This window comes from Botryllus schlosseri, chromosome 9 (assembly GCF_051294905.1).
Source record: "Botryllus schlosseri isolate E-star chromosome 9, Bs_hap1, whole genome shotgun sequence".
Taxonomy (NCBI): Eukaryota; Metazoa; Chordata; class Ascidiacea; order Stolidobranchia; family Styelidae; genus Botryllus; species Botryllus schlosseri.
The window spans coordinates 24,142,245-24,168,844 of record NC_137244.1 but is presented as its reverse complement, the minus strand read 5'-3'; the positions used below and the strand labels follow the sequence as shown (position 1 = coordinate 24,168,844).

The window sequence follows — 26,600 nt, the reverse complement described above, 5'->3', positions numbered from 1 at the left end:
CAGTGCTTCCCAACCAGTGGGTCTCAAAGCCCTTCTTTGTTCTTACTGTTACAGTTTTCTCTTTAATAAGTCATAGAAGGTTGATTTCGGTTGTTATGGAATGCCAGCAATCTTCTTGTTGATATGATAGCAATTTTATAGGTATAAATACATGACTTGCATGTGGCGGTCGGTCAAAAATAGCTGTAGGCTACCTCAATTTTAGGTATTTCTGTATATTTTTCCAAGTAGGAAAATCAAGAAAATATATCCTAAACTTGATCTGATAAAATCTATTACTCAATATGCAAGCTCGACTTTCGCATTGATAGTACATTACATGTGTATGGATGGTTTCTTTCCTCGTTAATTTGTTTTTTATCCGTTTGGACATATCTCATTGTGGGTCAAGAACTGAAAAAGGTCGGGAAGCGCTTATCTATACTGTTTCACTGATCTTGCAGCAATACCTTACAGCTAACATATACGCTGTGTAATCATTCAGATTGCAAGGTTCCGAAAAGCAGGATAAGATGGGTACGTTGACGAAGAAAAAAACCAAACGGAAAAAGAACCCGCAGGATCAGAAGAAGTGGATTTTCAAAGGACGAATTTCCACGGAATTGATGGAAATAGAGAGCGTGGACGACGGCACATGTGCGTATGCGAGACTGGCGATTTTATCATTTTTGTTCACGAATAATATTGACGATGTTTGAAGGGAGGAATTGACGTAGACTGAGACTAATAATTTTCCTCCTATATTCGAATTTATTTATTCGATCAATATTTTGATCACCACCATTAAATGAACAAAGTGTGGTATACGGCGAACATATTTCCATGATAACGATCATCTGTAGAGGAGGTCAATAAAATGACACCGCTGAATAGCAGACTTGTAGTATAAAATTTCCAACTGTTGGATTAGAAATAGAATTATAGCTACACAGTTTTTTTTTTTAATTAGATTGTAATTAGAATTACTGCATTAGCAGAAAACTATAAATTGGATTACATTCCGAATTAGAAAGAAATGCAACGAAAATTAAGTTAACTTTATATCAAATCACATTTAATTCTATAAACATGGGAATGGCGAATGTCTGTATACCAAGCTTGACTCATTGCGCTTGCGCACTAAATAGTTCGCTTGTAACCAGAAATTAGATTAGAATTAGATTACCGCCATAAGTATAATAAATAGTATGATTAAACAACTATAATTATCTAGTTGTTCAAGTCCTCTGTATAGAAGATCTTCGGTGTTCGTGAATTACATGTAATAACGATCCCCCGTATTCCAAGAGAGCAGACGAAATTGTATTACCATCCTTGTCAATAACACGGATGTATGTGTCGAGAGCGACCGGCGTATAAACAATCGACAATGTTGCCGTTGCAGCGGACTTCCACAGCTGCGGCTACACTGTCAACAATGGCTGGAAGATTTTGAATGCCGCCAAAAACAAGTGGTTCGTCCTGCTCGCTAAGGACAAAGAGGAGAAGGAAGCTTGGCTTAATGAATTCGTAATGGAACGAGAGAAACGCCGAAGTAGGAAATTGCGGTTGCTTGATAGAATAGTGTTCACTTTTGAATTTGCTTACAATTTAGCGTATGCGGCAATTCTTCAATTGACTCATCGCTTGCTTGTCAATTTCGGGACTAGATTGATCGCGCAGTTACAAAACATTCCAACAACTACTACTATTTGTTGATGATTTCACAAATTACAACATACGTAGTTTTTGAGTCACATATTCAATCTAATAATTCGCGACGTGAAGTGGATTGTTACTGACAGTTCCAGGCCGTGTCAATAAAGTGTACATCCATCATTTTGAAGAGACAGAACTTCCGTATACAATTGAATATAATTCTCATGTGTTCATTGAGTATTGTATAATGTATATGGTGATACGGTTGTTGATAAAGCCAGGGGCTACCAGCCTTTTTGTGTTCGCGACCCCACATCTTGATTTGAAAATGTTCCCACCTCTCAATTTGGCGTGAGGATTACTAAAAAATGGTCAGCACCTTCGCCCGAACCACACACGGCCTATTCAGGAAGCTGGCGACTATATGTGCAGTTGTGCACTAATAACAATTATGCAATTATGAACTCGTCAACCTCCGCCAATCAAGACTATCCAATAGAAGTGGCCAAGTCCTGATCCTGATACGTGAAATTATGCGTAATGCGAAATAGGCTAGGTAACAATCTATAAGTTATTCGGTCGCGCCGAGCGTGTATGTATGTGTGTATTAAACTGTCAACACATAGCACTACCGGTCACTTCTATTTTTCTCTGGAATGAAAAATGACTGTCCTATTGGTTTCTATCATCCCGACATTTTAATCTTCGTAGTGATGGCCAGCCACCGACCTTGCGTTATAGTAGGTGGCGCTTTAACGTGACGCTTCGACTGACCTGATACCTTGTTTGTCGGGTTCGCATTTTTCTTCTATTTTAAAAAGTGAACTAAAATGTTCAGAAACGAGCCGCCGATAGTATCTGCTTACTTGGCATTCTTGTACTGGCCATTGGTATTTAATTTTCGTCACCGCGACCCCAGAGAATAGGCGAACGTCCTCATTTGGGAACCCCTGATATGGACAAGTTTTTATTTTCTTTGATTAACAAAAAGTGGGTGCTTACTGCTTATCACTTGTTGGTCTTTTGTTGTCTCGTGTTTCCACATTAAATAGCCGGTGTTTAGACGAATTATCTGTTATAATTGGAACAGGAAACGGAAATATACTACCAAGTTTTATATTAGATCAATCGCGTCGCGTTAAGACGATTCAAATGGCCATCTCATTGCACCTTCTCGGCGTTTTCGTGTCGGTCCAGTCACGCAAAACTCCTAATTAAGCCGAGTCAGACCTTCGACGGTACAATCGCGCATCGCTCATGCATTGTGGCGATAACTGTGCCAGAACGTTCTGATGTGATATCAAATTTGTCTGGCTGAACGTAATCGTAATTGATTCATGTCTTCCAGGAAGGCGATTGATTGGTATGGTCAACTTATAACATATTCGATACAAGCAGTGAAGATTGTACAATGTATGTACATGTACATTGTACAACCATAGCTGGGTCGTTTAGAATTTGTCTCGATATTGTCGTGCGTAAGCGTTGCATATTTAATACACATTCTGTGGTTGAATTTGAGCAATGCATATGATGTGGTGTCTGAACTGCCCTTGTCTCCATGAGAACACGCCCTGGCACATATCAGTCCTATATACAGGATTATAGGAACGACACAGGTGTCCTTGGACGTAGGCACACATAGGACATTGGCATTGGCATTGGATTTTGATCCAGAAAAGCGGGTTTATAGATTGTTATTTTTTGACAGTGTTGCGATTCACAATTTTTTCTTAGCTAATTATTCGGACATTGAATTTCGAACAAAGGTCGAATTTCGTGCTTCGATATTGCTTATCAACATAGATTTGAGCACCGAAAAGTAGCATCAGTTTATTGATAATTTTAATCACCTCAAAACACCACATGACTGCGACATAATTAAAGGTTGGATGGTGTCGAAACGACTTGGAGTATAAGTCTTCGAAATCAGACACCCACATGGGCCTAGGCGATCACACGGAATGAGTAAAATGTTACATTCCTAAATGATACGAATATTTTCCCTCGCCTATCACGATTTTTCGAAAACACTTGTGTTTACAGTCCGATAACACGCATTTTCGTCACTTTAATGTTTGGAAATCATAATAATTGATATACTACCGGCGTTCGCATCATATGCCTTATGATGCACAAGTCAGCCTAAAACTACCGATCGTTATTGCAATCAACATCAACATTTGTCACGCAAGCGTGCGATAACACTGCACGTTTTCCGCATCTTGGTTGGATAGCCTACATGAAAAACATATGCTGCTTATGCGAAGACAGTTCTATTTATGCGTATGCAGCATGCGGAGTCTTTTGCGAAGCAAGTTTGCAGCGAGCCAAATTGAAGTTCCTTGACATATATATCTTTTCACCTTCCCTGATACTCTAAAAACAAAAGACGGCATTCTGAAACCGGCAGGTATAGACTGGGAATGCAAATTCATACCTTCGTGATGAGTCTAATTCATGTATACGCAACGCGCTGTCGCAAAATTGCTGTCATCTCCAATCTATGTGATATACTGACAATGTTGACGCGATTTAGAATGGAAATGATCAATAAATGGAATCCGCAGCAAATCGCTTGCGTATCAATCGCCCTTTGTATGCTTCTCCGACCTTTCTGAATCCGGATTGGCAGTGTGATAGACATTGACTTGCGCATTCGCGGTATTTTCTCCTTCATTGACGGCCTAGAAGTTTCTAGTATCGTCTCTGCATCGATGGCACTATATCTGATGCGACACTTCCAGGTATAGAACTTCGGTATAGGCCCCATAGTGAATAACATATTCATATACTGTTGCTGATATACAATGCTCTTTTCACTTTTCTGCTATAGTTACTGATGAGTACCTCTGGCATGTGTCAACCGAAAATATTCGGATTTATTTCAATATCAACAACCAACGTATTATTGATTTGTCTTTATATCTGATAGTACGTTATCGCGAGGCTGTTTATCACCCATCGGGCGGCTCATGAACCGATGGTGTAATCGCCAAGGCAGTTGCTTACATTTAGTTTAGCACAGGCTAAAATTCATGTAAATCTGGTTAGTGATGATAAAGGCACGTTTTTGCAACTTTTGCAACCTTTTTTTCACAGCTTCCAGCAACTTCGTAAATACTCGGAAGTTATGTAGTATGGTGTTTTAAGCTGTTTGGAGGAATCTTATATTGCAACTTTATGCAACTTTCTCCATTTTTTTCATGCAAGTTTTTTCTATTTTACACGCGACGTTTTGCAAGTTTTTTCGATCATTCATGCAATGGAAATATTTGGCACTATATGTATAAATAGATCGCTCGATTATTTCACTGTCATTTAAATTTGAGGTCCTTTCTGATTTGACGTACATTCAGGTTGGACCCCCGAAAATTGTAATTTCACTGTGTCAATTTTTTCAGGCTATTGATTCTGTTGAAGTCGCCAACACTGAGTTTTGCTACAGTGCCTTGGATACGGATCGATTGGAGTATCTCATACCCTAATAATTTCAAGAAACTAGTCCATAAATGCAACTTTTTAGTGCAACTTTTGTGAAAAAATAAATGCAACTTTAAAAAAAAATAAGTGTCACTTTCCACGGATTTGACTGCCACAAAAACTTGCACTAGTGATGATGCATCGCTATTATTTATAGCACGTGGCAGTGGCCAACCCGTCGCCCTCGGGAAGATTCGGAGTGTAACACGCAGTAATTTTCGCAATGACAAAGTTATACTATCAAATTAATCGCATAGATAGGCCTACGTAATTTATGGCGAACTTGTCTTTCGAGAAGCTGGCATTTATTTTCTGCTGTCTTTCTCTATTACGCTGTAGCCAGGGTTACAGCCAAAATTATAAGATCCTGACCCGAAATTTGGGATGCTGATGGCTAAACTAAAGTGAAATAGAGGTCATCAGTAATCAAGTGACCCGCGCAATTAATCGTACGCCGCATGTAGCCATTTGGCCACGAAGGTTGAACACCTCTGATCTGTTGCTACATCATGAAAATTGGTCCCTCATCGCAACAAGACTCGCACATTTGTTTCAGTGTTTCTCGTTGCTATTTAATTACAGGGGGAACCAAACATACAGTGCGTAAAGTATATGCAGTAACGGAAGTCAACATTGTACGATTGTTTCAAAGGTAAAGTGAGCGTGGATCAGCGAGACACGGTCGACGTTCTTCACAGCAAAGGGAAGCGAATTTACTACAAGGCCGGTCTCGACAATCTGATCAAAGACAGAAAGGCGATGCTTCGAACTCACCCGAAAGCGCTGGTGGGAAGGTAAGCTGCAGATTTTTCAATACAAAGACAGTGGGAAGACTCGTAACTTCACCATTCACAGCGAATTCGTGGAGTGGCTGGTTAGCAACCGCGAGTCAAAAAGCGTGGACGAGGCGATAATGCTCGGACAGGCGCTGATGGATTGCGGTATCTTACACCATGGTCAGTACTCTGTAAAATCGTGTATTTGACTGATTTCTACCTTGGCACATGTTGTAAATCAGGTGTATATCCCTTTCAGCTATCATATTGTACTTTCATACCCATCCAATGGGTGTAAACGAGTCAAATGCACCAATCCTTATGAAGATATATCCCAGGGGTGTGGTGCGTTCTATTTTTATGTACCACCCAAGATATCTCAAAAAGGTGGCACGCCTTTTGAAAGGGTGCGAAAGCACAGTTTGTCCCTTATAAGGGCTATAAAGCTGATTTACACCCCACGCCATGGTGAAAATCTGATAAATACGCATATTTTCCATCCGTGGATTTACAATGTACACTCTTAGCGAAAATAGAATGCGTTCACGACCAAAATGCCCAATCTTCTTGTCAATTCTCCACTGGTTGCTGACGATTATCCGTTACGTGAGACAGCCGAAAATATTCGAGTTCATTTCAATACGAATAAACTATTCAATTTTAGGGGTTAATCGAAGGTGGCTATTTTCGAAATTGGAAGATGTATCTTCGCAACTAACACAGAGTGACTGATGACATCACTAATGGATTCGGTGCTTTCATCGAAAATATATTCATGTGCCGTGAAACAGGGGCTATTTTTATGACAACACTCGTGCGATGACTTTGAACCGCTTTTGTGAGTGCTGTCACAAAAATAACCACCGTATGACAGTACTCATAAAACTGGTACAAACTCATCCCACAACTGCTCTCCGACTGTGAAAATCCAACTTGTTAATAAGTAGGTATTTTTGACTTAAAAAACAGTTCAAGTAGAAGTGGAAGTTATGTAAAACCGTTAGCACTTGAGTACTCGGAAAAAGTAGAATCACTTCATTACTGACCACGATGTTAACTCACGCGATGACTTTTTCAGTGGCGGACAAGCATCACTTCAAGAACGAGAATGTTCTGTACCGGTTCCGTTACGACGACGGCACTTTCAAACCGCGCGGGGAAAGCCAGGACCTGATCGCCAAGGGCTTGCGAATCTATTCCAGGCTGAATTGTCTCTTTCAACCGCTGGTCCGGTAAGAACTGAGTTACCAGGCATACATCGAATCCGGAGGTGGTCACTGTCACTGGTGATTTACAACGTAATTCTTTACCTACTGTGTTGCTTATAATGCTTACTAAAATGGTTTCACTTTTACTTAACGTTTGTTTTTGGCAAAACAGCTACTTAGCTTGCACTTTGCACACCTTGTGCTTTGAAAAGTAGACAGTAGCTTTGGGATAAGTTTGCATGGCTTTTCCGAGTGAAATTGTCATAAAAACTGGTCGAAATAGGCAGATTTTGGCATGTCTTTGAATTTGGCACTGCTTGTAACTGAGTAGAAATATACTCCAATTTCTACTTGAGCAGCAACGGTGACCACTTTGACCACCATCCTATCATATACTACATATGGCTACAGCACGATTTACGGCACACCATTCTTATTTGGCGGTGACGTCATTGCTACGCATGAGTGCCACTAGTGTAAACACACCTGTGGTAGAGATGAGGGCTATCGCTTCTGAAGACAATATTAGATGTCATATTTAGTTACGTGTCTGTTCTGGATTGGAACAGTGCCTGGTTTCAGCTGGCGTATACATCGGGGTATTGGATTCTCTTTAGATTTATCCTCCCGTTTCTAATTCACATGAGAATATACTACTGGAAACGGTGCGAAATGCCAGGCACGAATTACCGCGAATACCGGTATCATTATGTGGGATTTATTCCATACCACTGCATGCTATGAGCCGTACTAGACATCCGTGGCAGAGTCAGTCTGTTGCCAGCACTTTTTGTCGAAAGTAGAATTGAATATCATTCACTCTGTTTTAACCAGTCATTGCAATTGAGTTACTGGCATTGCGACGCATCACAGAACAGGAATCAGGAATTTGGTGTTCCTTGAGACACTGTCAGGACAATGATATATTTATTCCGTTCCCAGGCAAATTGCGTTACGCGAGGTCACACATAGATTGGAGAGTGTTCAACGCGCAACTCAAATAGACAAAGCACATCCTTCTTTGGATTTTTTCTGTCATTAAGAATTTATGACAATGCGTTAAGAATACGGTAAACTGCAACCAAAATGCAATTATAAATACACAATGTAACCCTAACTTAACTGATCAAACTTCAGGCTTTCCAGGCACTACTCATTACGACTAATTGTCTATGATTGGAATACGATCTAATAAAACAACTTAATAATCAAATCTAAATCAGCCGCTAAATTATACATCTCAAAGCGCTTAGCACCATCTTACTACAAAGATCAGGTTCAAGCTCAATATGGCGTTAGAGCTAACTAAAAGTGAATGGTTTACATAGATATCATGTCTCTTACAATATTGTATATATTGATCATCGGTCATAGGATGATGTTTCACCCAGAATTTTAATCATTTTTGCGACGATCACTACAAATCAAGTTGAAAAATTCCCTTCTTCTGAATTCTATATTTCCGCAGGTCAGCGGCTCTTAAACCTTTACTAACCTGGAGAACCCTTAAGTTAATTTACATGTCTTCGGCAAACTCCAAATTTTCGAAGAGTCACAAAAACGAAAATCGGCGACATTACGCATGTTACGTCACCATACTGGTCTGATACACGAAATGACCTGTCCATCGACAACACTGTTAAAGGAATAAAAACATTGAAACATGATTTTCAAACAAAATGAAAATATTATAATATTTTAAATATATACTGCTAATCAATGACACCTTTGCTGTCTGAGTCGATTGTGTGTCTTGAACTCCGGTGAACCCCCGAGACTGGCTCAGTGATAGGGTTACCATGAGTCCTTCTTTAGGAGGATTTGTCCTCCTTTTTAAGGAAATTGAAAATATCATCCGACGACGCCTAAATCTCCCTTTTTTTGCAATTCTTCCTCCTTTAAATGGACACAGTGAACTGAAAATTCGCATAAATGACATGAAATAGGTAATGGACGTTCGAGCGGGTCATTCGGAAGTCGAGTAAAAGTGAAGACCTTTTTTTATTTGTCAACTCAATGTAAATCCCAGTAAATATTGCCAAGCCGACTGTTTTCAGTTTCGTTCAACCAACTTTGATGATTTGGTAAAAGTGTCCTTTCCCGATTCCAAACTATGATAACCCGACTCAACGACCCCCTGCTAGGAAAAGAAGCACTGATTACTAGATGGAGGTACCCCATCTATGATCAACAGTTATCTCGACTCATCGAATTTTCAGGGATAAAGACAGGAACTTGAGAAGTTACCGGCAAGTCATCGAAGCCCGCAAGCTGATCGACTTTATGGTCGAGCAGGGCGACTGTAAATCGCGAGAAGAGGCCATGAATCTCGGACAGACGTTATGCGAAAGCAGCATATTACATCACGGTAATTCCGTATTCTACCCTACCACCCAGAATTTGAGAACCAGAACTGGAAACTAGAACTGGAACTAGGATCCGAGAATTATATATTTTTTAATGAAATCAGAATCTGTGCAGAATGCACAGGGAGGTACAAAGTGTAGGGTGAATTAAATTATCTTAAAACGCGAAGTTTGTATGGCGGGCGGTCCACGCGATTGATTTTTGATTTTCCTTGCGGTAAGGTACGTTTGAGCTAAGCTCAAGTGATTACACTCCAAAATCGCTAAAAATATCTATATGCTACGTCCTACCATTGCACATGAATATTTTTGACAGAATATTGAACTGAACCGAACATTTATCTCCTTCCCATAATTATTTTTCTGTATATATAGACCGAATTTCATATTTGAGAATTCTCTTATAACATGCCATGCCATCAAACAATGCGTTGGGATTGCAAACATTCCGGTTGCTCTTTTTAATATTTTCTTTTGATATGACGAAACGGGGGTCGCGAAATTTTTCACTACCGCACTATATACAGTTTTCCTGTAACATTTTCAGGAGAACCAGAAATTGGATTATAATGTAAATTTGATCATGCAAACATTTCACAAATTAGATTAGAATTAGATTACCAGCTCTAAGTAGTTCAATTAGACAACTATAATTATGTAGTTCTCCAAGTCTGTCTGACATCGCCGATTTACCACTTTAAATGCCACATCGCGTTTCAGCCCTCGACAAACAGGACTTCAAAGACGACTCGTCCCTGTTCAAATTCTGGCCCGACGAAGAGCCCAGCGATTCCGGAATAAAACTCAAAGATCTGGTGAAGAAAGCCAGTCAAAAGATGGATTTTCGCGTCGGCGACGTACACCAGACCAAGACGGTGTTGTTGGTAAGTCAAAGGCTAGTTCTTGTGCTGCGGAATGAGTCGCGAGCGTCGCTGTTTTCTATGCAGCTCAACACGAATCCCGAAGAACCGCTGGGCTTTGAGGCTCTGTACGTTGACCACCACAACGCCGTGCTCATTACAGCGATTGTTAGGGGATCACAAGCACAGGTATGGGTTGTCAGACAAGTCAACTTCTCGTTTACTATTGCGTCGCCCTATTTCCAAGGTTTGTTTATTACAAAAGGAGAATGTTTGAAGTTGAGAGTTCACGCATATTTTTTAACCGATATTATACTCCAGTGGTTCCTAACCTTTTTGTCTCCGTTCCCCGCTTCAGATTTATTCCGAGTCTCCATTACCCACTACCCAAAACTATCGTGGTATTTTATTTCAACTTTTGTCAATACGGAGCAGCTATTTGCTGATTTGAGTACACAAGAAACAACCACACCAGTACGCAGCATAAAACGTATTGTGAACCGGATACCGCGGTTACCCTCAAAATTTAACGAAAGCGTTATTTCATGTCATACTAGTCGTGCTGGATGCGTTTGTGACGCGATCATTGGTTATCCAGAGTTAAAATGAGTTTTTGTGAACAACACGCAATATAATTTTCGATACATACATTCCGGAGCAGTTAACTGGTAACGGTAATCGCGCATGTATCTCCGTAAATATGTAGACTATCCTGCATACAATGTTTAACAAATGCGTCTATTCCCCACCAGAAACCATTGAATTCCCCACCAGTTGGGAATGCCCCACCGGTTGGGAACCACTGTTCTACTCCAATATGCACTTCTGAGGGGGAATATAACGGATGAATGATTCACTTCTTTTGTGGTTGTTGATTGTTTCAATTGGAGCAATGTATACTGCCTATTTCCCGAAGTATTGTCTTTTATGTCGCTCATTACTATGTCATTTAGAGTGAGGTAAATAATTTTTAACCATACACCGACTGTAGAGACCTCCTTTCGGGGAAAGCATGGACGAATCTGCTTCATAACTTTCTAGGTTTTATCAACTAAGATTCAGCTATAATCAACTACCAGGAATTAAGACGTGCACTTCCAAGCACAGATATGAGAATGCAGCTGAGAACAGAATCACAGAACGAAGAAAACTGATTACAGTTATCAGCGCCAAGTGTCTTCAGCAATCACCACACTGACATTTGAAAGAGTAGCGATACGCTTTAACATCAAGACCGCTAAAATGCATTAATACAGCAGTCTAACACCCATCCACCTAACATTCTAACAAGCTACTACAGTGGTCGAGTTATATTCTGGGATATGAAGCCGGATGGATTCACCAGTGACATTTTGCAGGTTCAAGGACTTCTACCGGGTCAAATCATCGTCGGAATAAACTATTCTACGCTGACCAAATGCAAATCGCAAGAGGACTACGAATTTGTTTTGAAGCAAAACCTGAACGAATATCAACTCCTGTATCTGACTGTGAAAGCGGATGAGGAAATGTAAGATGCCTGTTTCTAGTGATGGATGCTGCTTTTATGATTGTATCAGCACTAATGTTTCTGCATCCAAACTTGTACAAATTACTAATCTAGCTGGTTGACGGTCGATTAACTACTGTTTTCGGGTAGTTCTAGTTATAGTTGCGTATTTTGTAAAGTGAGTACTTCTAGTTCTAGTTGTAGATGTTGAAAAGTTAGTAGTTTTAGTTCCGCATTTAAAAATAGTTGCCGAACGACTAGAAAACACGTGTCATCGTTTGGCGTGAATCTTGATGCCGGTGTTCTGTTGTGAGATGTTAGTGCAGCCGTTGCTAGCTCAGAGTCATCACTACTAACAGTGGGGTAGCCAGGGGTGGGTTTTGGGGGTCAGAACGCCTTCCATTTCAAACTCGAAACCCCGTCCTTCCTAATACAATAAATATTAATGAGTTGCTTCTAAATTAAATCTACTTGCTTGTGTTTTAGTAAGTTAGTTGCGTTTTAATGGCTAGATCTAGTTCTAGCTGCGAGTTTTGAAAATCGAGTAGTTCTAGGTTAGTAGCGGGTTATTAAAAGTGAGTAGTTCTAGACCTAGTTGCGAGTTTTTAAAAGTCGGTAGTTAGTTCTAGTTGCGAGTTTTTAAAAGTGGATACCGCTAGTTCTAGTTCTAGTTGCGAGTTGTTAGAAGTTAGTATTTCTAGTTCTAATTCTAGTTGCGAGGTTTCAGAAGTGAGTAGTTGAATTTCTAGTTGCGAGGTATGAAAAGAGAATAGTTCTAGTTCCAGTTCTGCTTGCGCAATGCGCAGCGCATATTGAAAATCCGTGCGTCAATCGTTCTGAAATTTTCGGTTGAAGTATTATCAACAAAGTTATGTACTGCGTATTCTATCACATCAAACTAATTCTTTAATATTTCAATTGTAGCAAAGCCGCCATTCCAGTGACTCGCGAGGGCATGGGATTTCAAATCAGAAGCGCCACTCCCAGCGTGGTCCACGCGGTTACCAAAGGCGGCATGGCCATGAACGCTGGGCTGGTCCGCGGGCAGGCTATCCTCAAGGTGGGTACTTGGCAGTTGTGTTCATAGACGAAGTACTTCCACTTTTTCCAAGTTGTTCAGTATATTTTGAAAAGTAGGAAGTAGTTTTCGGGTAGCATCCCGAAAATGATACATTGACACCCGTTAGGATGTGAACGCACAGTTTGGTACCTGAAAGTGCTATTCGCCTGCTTCACACCTCATGCTGAGGTGTAAGTCGGATGAATACACCTATTGTCCACCTATGGATTTCCAATGGAAAAAGAAATTTTGTAGTTCGTCGATTTCAAGACATTTCGACGTGAACTTATCTCCCACATACACATCTCAATTCAATTCCACATTCAGGTTAACCACGTGAGCGTTATCAACATGAGCCACGACGACGTAGCGGAGGCGATTCGAGATGGCTGTAAATTGCCGCCGGGCGAGCCGGAAAATTCGACCGCCGACGATAAAGCCGAGAAAGAACCAGAGGTAAGTGTGAATCGCGGTATGAAGTCGAATCGGTACTGCTGCTTACGTTAGGCAGGCGAATGTCATGTGGTAGCGGACTGTTCCCGTGGCCCAATCGATGCAATGCGGGTCGTTGCAGTCAAATTATCTGGGCGAATTTGCGTAGGCTCAAAAGGGAATGTTGTATAATTAGAAACGGATATTAATTATGTATGCAGACCTGGACAATTTTCAGCGTTTCCAAATAAGGTTGGAATTAGAATTACAGCTACACGTTTTTTTAAAAATTAGATTAAAAGTTGAATTCTAGTTACACAGCTTTTTCCGAATTTGATGAGAACTAAAATTACAGAATTTGCGAAAACCTGGAAAGTTCATCAAGTTCAGTTCATATCAAATCATCGGCTTATTCTCATAGCATCAGAATGACAATTTTCATACAGTAAGGTTCTGACGTGGCAGTTCTCCCGTAGCATTTTCAGACAAACCAGAAGTTAGATTAGAATTGAAATTAGATAATAGAAACATTTCACAGAAATTAGATTGGAATTAGAATTTGATCAAAGAAATATTTCGCAAATTTGATTAGAATAAGATTACCGGCATTTCCACCTAATTAGTTTAAATATACGACTAGAATTACCCGCTCTATATCAAATATTCATGTATGTAATCTTGATTGGTTCATGTACATATGAACATGTTACATAACGACATGCGATACTTGATTATGTGGGTTAAAGTTAGAGTGAGGTTTGGTTTCAGATTCTATTTCGGTCTAGATTGGGGTTAGGGTTGGGTAAGGGTTAGTTTTGGGGTTATAAATACACATGCTCAACTGCAACTCAAACCTACTTTCGCGAAGATACATGCTCGGCAAGTGCTTTTATTCAATGGTCATATTACAGGCAACCAGAAAGTCGTCGTTGGGCGTACCCGGGACAGGCGTGAAAAGGTCAAAGTCGGACAGAAGGAAAAACATCGCGCTCAAAATCGGCATCAGAACTCCAAATCTCAGCAACAAAGATAAAGGGTATTGTTATTATCTTAGTTTTCAACACCACAGGCTTATACACTGTGTTAATACATGGGTGTACAAAAGTTGTATAGACCAGTGCTCTTCAACCGGGGTGGTCGTACACCCTAGGGTGTACCAGAATTCGCAAAGGGTGTACCACTCGGTTGGGGTGTACAGGGGTGTACCAGATCCGAGTAACAATGAGCCGATGGCTAGCTATCACAAATGCCGGTTTATAGGTCAGTACAGACAGGTTGACGCACAGGTTAACGAGCAATATGGTACAATGTTATCTCAAGTGTAATACACTAATAATGTACACCGCTTGATTGTGATGTCATAAGCAAATATTTCTTCTATTCATTTAGCCGTCGGCAATAGACCAATGGTTCCGTTTGGTGTTGTAAAGTATGCAGTTAGCAAACATGTGTTCAGCTAGTCATTTGTATTTTATTGATTTGTGAGGAAACCGCCGCGATAGCTCAGACTTTTTGAATCCGTGCTTCCTACCCGACGCTAATAAATACCGCAATGCACATAAATGAAGTGACGTAGCTAGCCAGGGTCGAAACAGCTTCCATATTGAAATCGAAACCCTTTAGTTTTAAAATGCCGATTGTATAAGTCCAATCTTTCGCCATACATTTGCAATCTAGTATTTTGTTATAAGTGATGTAAATTAGCGACAATAGACTGTGTATAGCGGCATACCATCTGAGGTTACTGACATCTCTTGCAGCCCATGTGCTACTATCGACTGTGTGTGGTGTGTGGCAGGCCTGATGCGCAGTAGGCTGGTGCGCCTGCTATCATCGCTGATCTGAATTACCGCTTCTGCAGCAGTAGCTTTACCTACTCTCCCCCCAATACTGTTACATTTAGGTTGATTATCGTTCGTTATATCATGCTGTTTTTGCTCTGACACGAAATAAATTCCAATTTGCGTAGGGTTACCATACGTCCTCTTTTAAGAGGATTTGTCCTCTTTTTTGACTTTTTTGAAAGTGTCCTCGGAGGACGCCCTTTTGTCTTCTTTTTTTGAGATTTTGTCCTCTTGTTTGAAAATTTAGGTCAGATTTAGAGCAAATTGATATGCCGTAAATCAGCACAGAAGTGACGCTCCGGCGGGTATTTCGGAGTGAAAAACTGTGATTTTAGCTCTGAGTGAAAAGTTGACCTTTTTTTAGTCATCCACCTAGCAATGCGGAGAGAAAAACGATATTTTGAGCTCGGAGCGGAAAGATGACCTTTTTTTTTAGTCAATTGATCACCAAGTAGGAAAAATTCACCGGTTTTTTAGAATTCTTCTCCGGTTTTGCAAGTCTCAAATTTCTGAAAAAGTGTTCTCTTTTTAGATTTCCAAAATATTGTAAGCCTAAATTTGCGTGGCGGGCTGCCTAACTGGCTGCGAATAGACTCTGTGACCAAATACTATATAAATCCATTTTTTTTTGACGGCAATACCTCCGCTTCTACTGGTCGGAATTGAACCAAATTTGAAGAACATAGTTTTTATCGACAACCTAATACTTTCATGGGGTGAACAGAAAAATTTCAAATTTTTCGTTATTTATTTTTGTATAGTAAATATAAACTTTCCTCTCCCGTAGCAAGGCGGCTACTAGTTGGAATTGAACCAAATTTGGTGTGTAGGCTTAAGTTAGGTAACCTAACAATTTTATCAAGTAGCCAGTACGATTTGAGAAAAATAGTCATGTTTGAAGACCCCTAATGAACAGGGGTGTACGAGTTTTGAGCAAACCTTAAAAGGGTGTACCACGTCGAGAAAGGTTGAAGAGCACTGGTATAGACCACATTTCCACCATACTATAGGTGCAAATCAGACCATTGGCACTTTCTAGTACCAAAATATGCTGTCACACCCTTTGCAATGGGTTAAAATGTACAGATTCTTGTGGAGATATTCAGAAATAACATTTTTTTTATTTTACGAAGTTATTAAAGTACAAAATTTTGGATTTGAAAAACATAGTATTTACGGTGGCAAATTCTTTAATTGTTTAATATAGATCTGCTCACCGTAAATACTACGATTTGAAATCCTAAATTTTGAACATCAATAAATTCGCTTCTACGGTTGGAATTTGCTGTGCATCGTTTTTTCAGACAACCAAGCCAGTAAAATTTGAAAATAATTTATATATACTAAAATCCAAAACTTTTTTCTTATGTAGAAACGCTTCTAGAGGTTGAAATTTAGCCAAAATTGTTGTGCCGCGTTTTTTTAGGCAAACTAACAATCTTATCAAGTAGCCAGTGAAATATGTAAAAAAAAATGAACAGCCCTACTTAACGCCGCACATTTGCACAATAATCTTCTCGTTTACACTTTCGTATACTAACTATGTCCTGTTGAATATGATCAAAAATATCCTCGACAATGGACCAATAGCAACGATTCATCGCACTATTCAACCATGGCTATAACATGTTTTTTTTCGGCTTTTGTTAATCACGCCATATCTTGCTCGCAGAGAACAATCCAGCCCGAAGAAGGACAACGAAAATGCTCTTCATGTAAGCGCTTTTTATCGTGTTACTTTCCTGTCATTGACATTGGCGAACGCTTTCAATGGTAATGGCACAAGCGCCTTTAATATGATTGGGAACTTCCGAACGCCAATTCCAACAATATATCTATCATCGACATCCCAGCGATGGATGCCGATTGATACACGAGTGCTAGATAGCAGTGTCACTGTGTAAATCTCTTTCGCAGCTCGTGCTAGGAAATCGTCATTTGGAGAGGGTGGCTATGTATGAATTTGACAACTCGAACGGGATTCGCACTGCGGTGATGGAGAAGATGGCGGAAAGTCCTTCGATCTTCGATTTAGCGGCGATGGTAATAGCATTTACTTCACGCTGATCATTACCCCGCTTACCCGCAGTGAATTCGCTTTGAAATAACGAAGGTCTTCACAAATTCCACGTAGGATGTCATTTTCAAGAAAAGCATCATTTCTGTAGGTTACACTAGCCTAGTTAAGGGACACTGTGCTATGAATATGATGTTGTCTTAAATTAATGTTGGAAGAGTGAAGACATGTTGACATCACCCATTTCGACAGAAAGTCACGGTATATCCGAAAAGCAGCTAAAGGTTTTCGCTAAAAGAACCAATCCAGTAATCGATTGTTGTGGTGATCAGACTTGGAAACTATATAATTGTAGTTGTCTAGTTAGAGCGAAATGAGCGCAGTTATCGCCGTCGAAAAATTTTGGATTTGTATAAAATAGTATTTACGGTGACCAATCGTTTTTTATAGCCGTTTTTTATAGCCGTAAATACTATTTTATTCAAATCCAAATTTTTCGACAATAACTCCGCTTGTACTGGTTGGAATTGAACCAAATTTGGTGAGCATCGTTTCTATAGACAACCTAACACTTTCATCGGTTGAACAGAAAATTTTCAAATATTTTGTTATATATTTTTAATAAATAGAAACTTTCTTTTCCTGTAGCAATGCGGCTACTGGTTGGAATTGAGCCAAATTTTGTGTGCAGGCTTAAATTAGGTAACCTAACAATTTTGTCAAGTAGCCAGTACAATTTGAGAAGAAAAGTCATTTTTGAATACTCCTACTGTACAGTACAGTGTGAAACGAGCCAAGCTCTGCGTTCAGACATCTACCATTCTCATGCTTATGAGACATGAACTCTGAATCGATATGATCTGAACTCTATTTTTGTGGTGTTTTTTCCTAATTCGGTATCTAATTCAATTTCCAAGTTTTGGTGAATTCAATAATTCTAATTCTAAGCTAAACAACTGCTATAATTCTAACTATAGTCTAATTCAGAAAAGCTAACTCTGACTCCTCCCTATGTTCTTATTTTATCGCAATCTTTCTGTGTTTTAAATTGCAAAAATCCTCAATAAACAGCACTATGAGCTTGACACTTATTGCGCAGCTGCTAGACGTACTGACCGCCGAAGACGAACGTGTGCTGGCCGACGTACAAGCCTTAGAATCCGCCACCTCGTTGGTCCGCGAGCAGCAGCGCGAGATTTTCGAAAAGAAGCGGGCCTTGCGTTACGAGGTCATCAACGATCGACTGGAGAGCTACAAAAAGGTAACGGGGAGCGGGGTGATAATGGAAGGGTTTTGATCTCGAATGCGCGTGTTTTCGACAGTTCAAGCGTCACTTGGGGTCGTACATGTGGCCTTCGTACAAGGAGGCGAAAGACAAGCCGGCGAGCTCGGGTTCTGCGAAAGACTTCTGCCCCACGAACTGTCACATCAATACTCTTCAGGTAATTACGGTATCAAATTGAAGGCCACCTTGATTGTAGAGTAGTTCATTGATTCGTTTTTCGCGACAATACTCATAGGTGGTACTCCATCGGAGTACTCATACTTTTTTGGGGTGCTCAAGTCAATTTTGCCAACCCCCGCTCAAACGGTTATGTTTGTTGCCTACTACCAATTATACTTAACAGTTTTCACTACAAGACTACTTGCTTTTGTACTTTGAATTTTGTTAGGTGGAGAGGAGTTTGGGGATATGTTCCCATCGCGCTTATGAGTGAAATATCCCCTATATCAAATAACTATAGATATAAATAGCCCATGTATGCCGGTAGATATATATATTTTCGAAAATTGCAGCAATTTGTTGGCGGAATTATTCTATTGGCCACCATCGATCGGCTACTATAAGTGTGCGACTTCACGACCAAATCTACTTTTTAAGTTAACTTGAGTACTATTCAAAGCTTCATTTACTGTTTGCAGTAGTTTGATATGTGACAGAAATGGCTGCTTCTAATTGAGTGGCTTAAAAGTGACAGCTTTTATCGCCTGTATATATGCTTCGCGTTACTGCCGAAATTCACGAACCGCGATGCGTTGCAGGTATCGCACACTGCTGAAAAATTCAACTTGCGCGGGCTTGGATTGCCGAACGCTAAAAGTGAAGCAGACAACACCGAGATAAGTAAGTCGCAAAGGTCAATTAACGCAGTCGATGTGGCGCATACCTGACCATCGGCATACTATTAACCGTCACGTACGGTATGGATACGGGCTAATTATGTATTTGGTGTTTCAAATATTTTCATATTGACATTTGTCAGTCATTTGTAGGTATTTCGACTTGAATACGCGCTTTAACGACCTTGGCGCGTATTGCATTCCCACTCCCGTTCGGATATGTATTCTCTCTGGCGAACTCAATTGTATTTCGGGTTGGGCACAATGATTCTAGTGCATGACTCTGAATTGAGTATTAATCACGATGATTGGAGTCTAATTTGTTGGGGAAAAAAAGCTGAAACTATAATTCAAATTGTAGTCTAATTTGGAAAAGCTGAAATTTTTCTATAGTTGTACAACTCTGCCAGTATAAAGGTAACGGAATATATATTTTCAGCGAAGATGCATCTTGAAATTTCGACAGTATCCAACTCCGACTTGCTAAAAGCATGCGACACCTCGACTGTGTGTACTGCTTTTTTGAGTACTTTTCGGACATCGCATTTTATAATTCTACTTGAAGTATAGGATTAGTATGTCTTGGAAATCGCCTCTTCTGCATGGAGTTGCATAGAAGCGCCTGAGAATTGACCCGATACTCGATAATTTCTCAGCCAAAAACGTGGAAATCGTTACGACCGTCGACATCACGACGTGCATGGCGGCGCCATCGCACAGGTCTCGCGGCCGGGAAGGCCACGGCTTGATGGCCGTGTTGAGAGGGGTGGAGGGCAACATAGGGCTGATGGACAAGATCCGACAGATCATGGTGGCGCTGGACCACGCGTTGATAGAAGCCACGCACTGCCAAGATCAAATTTATGAGTAAGTAAATGTTATCGGTCAGTGTCATTGTCGAACCGAGCGAAGATTTAACTACGTTGTAAATGCATGGTTATAAAATAGGTGTTTTTACCATATTTCCACCATAGCGCAGGGTGCAAATCAAACCATCGCCGATTTCTGGTATCAATTTTTGCTTTCGCACTCATTCAATGGGTGAGCACGAGAAAATACACAAATCGTTACGTAGATAGGGGTCTAGTGGGTTCTGGATACTATTCATTCATTCATTCATTCATTCATATTCATTCAAATCTGATCAGACAAATGGAGCCTCCCCGAAATAGCCCTCAAAATCTGAAAAACGGTATTGTTCTGAACAATCGCAGTTACGCAGTACAATGACCATAACAATGACATGTGCGTCGCTCCCATTGTTAAGAACAATGCCAATTTTCAGACTTTGTAGGCTATTTCGGGTTGGTGTCTTTGCCCTAGTCAGATTTTGATGTTTATTTTCGGAATCAGCGCTTTATTAACTTTCAAATAAGACCAACTTTATTTAATTTGAAAGGTCGGGTTGCCAGCTATAGGACTACCAAGTATGCTGCTTCAACATCGCTCAGCAGTCTACCTCTCTTGTCATCCAAGCGTGAATCACGTGTTGCGCAATTATCCGTTGGTTAGCTATCTATAATAATCGAACCAAACGGCACCCCGATTGATAACCACATCCCATAAAAGATAATAATACCCCAATATCTATGAATGTCTGCTTTCAGAATATTGAATTCGGAGCCTCGCACGGACGGGAAGCGAAATTCCTTCCAGCCCACCCCGCTGTTCCCGGCCGGGTCAGGGTCGTTCAGCATGGACGCCACGCCGACCACGCCCGTGTCCCCGTCCACGTTTTTCGCGGGCTCTCCGAGCCACGACCGGTCGAGCGGCGTCTTCGAATCTCAGTCGAACAGAAATTCGAGGCTCAGCGAGGCCGACAGAAGTTCGAACAGAAGTGAGTGAGAATAGGTTTACTTGTGGGTGAGTCGATGACTAGAAAATGTTCAGCTTCTCCAAATAAGATTACCATTAGAATTATAGCTGCACATTTTTCCCAAATTTGATTAGAGTTAGGATTGTTGAATTTGAAAAAGTGAGAAATCTATTTATATTCTGAATTAGAAAGAAAGATAACAAAAATCAAGTTCAGTTCATATCGAATCAGAAGTAATTTCCGTGTGTATGACAATGGTAAATGTCTGTACACCAAGCTTGGCTCGTTTCGCACTATGCAATTACCTTGCAGTATTCCCAGGATAACCAGAAATTAGATTAGAATTAAAATTTGAGCATAGAAACATTTCACTAATTGGACTACAATTAGATTACCGGCATTTCGCTCAAAGCAGTCTAATTACATTACAAAATTAGAATTATTTAGTTGCCCAAGTCTATACGTGACGACATATTTGGTGTTATGACTGTTTACGTACAACGTCCTTTTTAAATCCCTGCTAGGTTCAGAAGATTACCCCTGACGAGTGTCAGCCGAAAATATTCGGATTTAGTTAAATATGAATATATAATTCAATTGTGTATTGAAGTTCTGCGCTCTTGAAATTTTACTCAACGCGCGTTGTACTCTTCAGCTTCCATGCTGTCTCCCGCGATTGAAGTTCTCACTCCAAAAAGCTCACCGAGCGAGGCCATCATCAACGGCAACAACCGCAAATCTCTGATCGAAGAAAACTCGACCGCCGGCAACGATTCTGAAGGCGACTCAGGTATACCAACGCGGTGTAAATTCTCCCACAGGCCGGCACGAGGTAACTAGCGTGTGTTTGCAGGGATTCACAGCAACAGAGGGTCGATGGTGGGCAACGACAAATTGGTGTTCAACTTCACTGCGGCTAATTCGCCGGGCGGAGTCGATCAAAACGGAACAGGTATGTGGGATAGCAGTGGCGCCCAACCAGACGCCTGTAGCAAACGTAAAGATCTGTGTAACAGCGATGTAGCCGAATTATATTTACAACATGCTGAAGTATTAAATGTTAAATGCGATAACCATCGGGAAAAGAGTAGCCTCTAATTTTAAGATTTGGAATATGTGAAAGCCAAGAATAATTTTTAAAAGGCAACAAAATTCCACGGTACAAGTTAGCGACATGTGGCAGTATAATAGAATGTAGCAAACAGCGAAGTCGCTTTTCTTGCAAAAAAAAGAACAATCATAGTTTAGTTAGTAGTGTTAACCCGATTCTTAGTGTTGAGTTGCATACTTTTGTCGTAATTTAGTTCTGGGTGGATTTTGATTTTTGAAAGTACTCCGGTCTGCAAAATTTGCTTAGAAATTTTACCGGTCAGTACGTTGAAAAGGTTGGTATAACAGAGGGCTACTCATGGCCATGAGCTACTCTGGCGGACCGCAATCCGATGCGGACAATTTCAGTGTCGATTCCGAAGCTTATTTTTCAGATATCCAGTTAGTTTTTTTTAACAAAATTCACAAGTTAACAGAGCAAATTCTCGCTATGTTTGGGTTATAGATTTCGCATCTGTACGACCAGTGGATACCTTTGCCACTGCCTCCGAATCGCTCTCACCACTTTAGAGCTAAGATTTACAGAACTAGCAGGAACTAAAAATGCCAATTCTTCCGCTAGCAGTGACTAACAAAACAGTAACTACATTTAGCTTATTGCTTTTGCTAATACGCTTTACCGGATTGTATATAGTATATAGATTGTATATTGTTATACCGTGTTACATTTGTATGACCGTAAATTATTTCATTAGAGTTATAACGGACGTAAACAAATTTGGAACATGGCATGTTTGTCTACAGGATCAAATAGCGAAGGCAGCAACAATTCGGACCAGCCAAACCAACGCATGTCCCTCGCCCTGCCCGAGGATCCCAATTACATGCAATCTTCCGGCATGAAAGAGTCCTCCTCGTTGCCAGCAATGTCGTAAGATCGAAATGGACCTTCGCCTTGCTCGTGATAGTTGACAACGTGTTTTTCGCAGGCCCTCGTCGACTGGGAGTGCGTACACGCCGGTACGAATGAGGTCCAAAGGTCGTCCGAATTCAAGAGTGACTTTTTCGGGTAAATTTGTAGTGATGACTCGAGTTTGAGGCAGGGTTGGTCAAGATAGTCATCGTTGCTGGATTGGATTTAAATTTAGAGCACAGAAATATTTCACGGATTAGATTAAAATTAGATTATCGGCATTTCGCTCTAATTAGTTTAATTAGATGTAGATATCCATGCCTGATACTGGGCGGACATCTCGAGACACCGAGTTGGTTTGAATCCCGCGTTCCTAAAGACGTAGTTTCTGATGATAACCCGGTGAAAAGATTCTAACGATTTCAGGGCGGGATCGGGTCTCTGTTATTTCAAAGACGGAAAGCACCTGCTCGTCGGAGGGCGTCGAAAGTATCAGCTTCATAGACTTGATACTGAGCCCGGACTCGCTGGACAAGCTGCAGGGTACCATGGAACATTTCTTGGGAAAGGTAAAGGAACCGCCGAATTTGATGTGATGAAGATCCTAGCTACGACTACACAGTAGGGTTGTTCAAAAAAACTTTTTTTTCCAAATCTCACTCGCCTAATGACTAAATCGTCAGGTTATCCAAGAAAACGATGCACACCAAATTTGACTCAATTCCAACCAGTAAAGGCCGTGCAATCTTGAATTGAAATTTTTAATTTATTAATAAAAATTTAAAAAAAAATTCTTCAATTTTTCTATCAACCCCATGAAATTGTTGAGCTGTCTTCGAAGACGATGCAAAACAAATTTGAGTCAATTCCGACTAGTAGAAGCGGAACTATTCGAGTTTTTCGTTGATAATCCCCGGATCAAGGATAATCCGACAATTATCAACGAAAAACGCGAATAACTCCGCTTCTGCAAGTCGGAATTGACTCAAATTTGTTTTGCATCGTCTTCGAAGACAGCTCAACAATTTCATGGGGTTGATAGAAAAATTTGAGATTTTTTTTTTTTAATTTTTATTAATAAATTTAAAAATTTCAATTCATGATTGCACGGCCTTTACTGGTTGGAATTGAGTCAAATTTGGTGTGCATCGTTTTCTTGGACAACCTGACGATTTAGTCACCAGGCGAGTGAGTTTTTTTGAACAACCCTACTACACAATCTTGGTATCAATTTCTTATGGCCTTCGTTAATCGATTCATATCTTAGCAGCGATGGTCAGAATTAGAATTATATAGCCACACACTGTATTCCAAATTAGATTAGTATTAGAATTATGGGTGCAAATTTTTTTTCCAAATTAGATTAACATTACATTTCTGAATTCGTGGAAACCTGGCAGTTGAATTAGGTCGAGCTCATATCAAATCCGAGTCCATTGCTATAAGCACGAGAATGGCAAATATAAGTGCAGCAAGCTTGGCTGGTCTTGCACTGATACAGTTCCCCTGCAGCATCTTCGAGGAAATCAGAAAGTAGATTAAAAATAAAATTGGAGCATGGAGAAATTTCACAAATTAGATTAGAATTAGATTACCGGAATTTAGCTACAATGAGTCTAATTGGGCAACCAGAATTATCAAATTGTAGCTATTTGATTGTTCAATTCTGCTGATAAATTCTTTGACCGTCTCCGTATTTAGACCTATACTTTTGATCGATTTAATACGATGTTTTAATCGGGTAAAGACAGTTTTGTTGCCATGACTTCGATATACTTTCCTGCTTTTTTCAAATCTGATAATGAAGCCGTGACTCTCATTTCATTGTGTTTCAAGCATAGAGCCATATTTGTTTGTCGTTGTTCAAAGATCAGTCAATGTCGCAACCTTCACACTTGAATATTTCATACGATGATATAATCATGTAAGGACAGTTGTTTTGCCATGATTTTAATACACGTGCGTGCGTTTTATCGTGTTTTATACAAATCTATCAATCGTCTGTTCGTTTTACGAAGATTTACCAATGGCCGATCCTTAACACTATTATATTTCATCACAGATCCGCAACATAAACGAATTGGCTGGACACGAAGTTGTAAAAGAAGTATTCGAACAAACCAAGGAGGTGACGCCCGACATCAGTCACTCCAAAATTGTCGAAGAACTAGCGTCAAAGTAAGTCATCGCCGTGTACAGTTTACTGCTATACTGCAGCGCAATACGATTATCTGTCGCAGAACCAACGACGACTGGATCAAGATGTCATTGGCCGTGTGCGAAGACACTCAGCAATTCGCAGGAGTTATCCAGACCATAATCGAGGCCATTAACAAGCATATATCGCAAATAAGGACTCAATTAGTTCTCACAGTACTGATCAGCGAAGGTAAGTGACAGTTCATCCATTAGAGGCAGCAGACGTGGAAAACTAGAAATTTTTCAGCGTTTCCTAATAATATGATGATATAATTATGCAATTATGGCTATTTTTCCTTTTCAAATTAGATTAGAATTAGAATTACTCAATTCGCACAAACTTGGAAATTAAATTTTATTCCGAATTAGAAAGAAATACAACGAAAATCAACTTCTCGCAAGTAGTATAGTAGTATAGTACATCTACAGTATCGTAGTATAGTATATTCTCTATATATAGTATAGTAGAACATAGTTTATATAGGACTATAGTCAGCGATTCTGCCATTTAGATCCTAAACTGGTGTCTCGACGCGATAAAGTCTTTTCCCAAGCCCTAATCAGCGTGGTTACGTCATTCTCAACGCAACTGCGATGCGCTCTGGACGGCGTCTTCAATAACATGAAGGTAACTTGACGTTTGTCGCTTGTCTCTCGTTCTGTGACATAACAAATCCTCTTTTCGCAGGCTTACGGCATGCGCGGTGCGGAGGCCAGCAAGAAGTGGCTTGAGCAGGCTACGTCGATCGGCGTAATGGCGCTGTTTCAGTCGCATCTCAATTTGAACATGGTATGCCCACACAATCTAGCGCTTAGGACAGTGTTTCTTAACAGGAGTTCGCACGAAACCCAGTTGTTTGCTGAGCCAGTCTCAGGGATTCGATGAAGTATTTTTGTTTTGTGTGGAAATCATGTTTTAATGAAGGTGTTCTGAAGTATGGATGGCGACCCAAACATGGGTCTCGAATGTTGTATTCTCCCGGATCAGCTACACTCATATTCTCCGCCATTAGATCTTCATTTTCTACTGCCACTTTGAGACGTTTTTACGTTTTTAATAAATCGCCACTACAGACCTTTCCTTGAATTGATATGTTGAAAGTCTGGACTTCTGTCAAAATTCTGGACTGATTTGAACCTGATACTTATTTCCAACAGCCGGACGAATGCGCAATGCTTGAAGATAGCTACGTTGGGATATACGATTTACAACGAGTATCGTTCCACTTCAAGGCTATCACTGGAGACGTGGAGCCAAACGGTATGTATCCTACCAGGGGTTTTAAATGAGTGATTATTGGAGTGAGGAATACGAAGTTTTTGACAGT

The 26,600-nt window shown here is 40.3% G+C and overlaps 1 protein-coding gene across 2 annotated transcripts in view; it reads left to right on the top strand.

Moving 5' to 3' along the window:
- The window catches only part of LOC145445819 (phosphatidylinositol 3,4,5-trisphosphate-dependent Rac exchanger 2 protein-like), a 44,800-nt gene that overhangs the window by 10,843 nt on the left and 7,357 nt on the right, over positions 1-26,600 (top strand). For both annotated transcript variants that reach the window (XM_080323959.1, XM_080323958.1), the window contains exons 8-36: positions 485-636; positions 1,385-1,534; positions 5,774-5,915; positions 5,977-6,077; positions 6,976-7,129; positions 9,325-9,473; positions 10,192-10,355; positions 10,419-10,520; positions 11,690-11,841; positions 12,745-12,880; positions 13,208-13,336; positions 14,224-14,348; positions 16,829-16,871; positions 17,074-17,199; positions 18,273-18,434; positions 18,496-18,615; positions 19,217-19,298; positions 19,951-20,161; positions 20,902-21,131; positions 21,766-21,900; positions 21,964-22,062; positions 22,965-23,091; positions 23,150-23,229; positions 23,500-23,642; positions 25,136-25,251; positions 25,314-25,462; positions 25,785-25,900; positions 25,961-26,062; positions 26,431-26,533. In XM_080323959.1, coding sequence (XP_080180085.1) covers positions 485-636; positions 1,385-1,534; positions 5,774-5,915; positions 5,977-6,077; positions 6,976-7,129; positions 9,325-9,473; positions 10,192-10,355; positions 10,419-10,520; positions 11,690-11,841; positions 12,745-12,880; positions 13,208-13,336; positions 14,224-14,348; positions 16,829-16,871; positions 17,074-17,199; positions 18,273-18,434; positions 18,496-18,615; positions 19,217-19,298; positions 19,951-20,161; positions 20,902-21,131; positions 21,766-21,900; positions 21,964-22,062; positions 22,965-23,091; positions 23,150-23,229; positions 23,500-23,642; positions 25,136-25,251; positions 25,314-25,462; positions 25,785-25,900; positions 25,961-26,062; positions 26,431-26,533 — 3,800 coding nt within the window. The remainder of the gene's footprint in view (positions 1-484; positions 637-1,384; positions 1,535-5,773; positions 5,916-5,976; positions 6,078-6,975; positions 7,130-9,324; positions 9,474-10,191; positions 10,356-10,418; positions 10,521-11,689; positions 11,842-12,744; positions 12,881-13,207; positions 13,337-14,223; positions 14,349-16,828; positions 16,872-17,073; positions 17,200-18,272; positions 18,435-18,495; positions 18,616-19,216; positions 19,299-19,950; positions 20,162-20,901; positions 21,132-21,765; positions 21,901-21,963; positions 22,063-22,964; positions 23,092-23,149; positions 23,230-23,499; positions 23,643-25,135; positions 25,252-25,313; positions 25,463-25,784; positions 25,901-25,960; positions 26,063-26,430; positions 26,534-26,600) is intronic.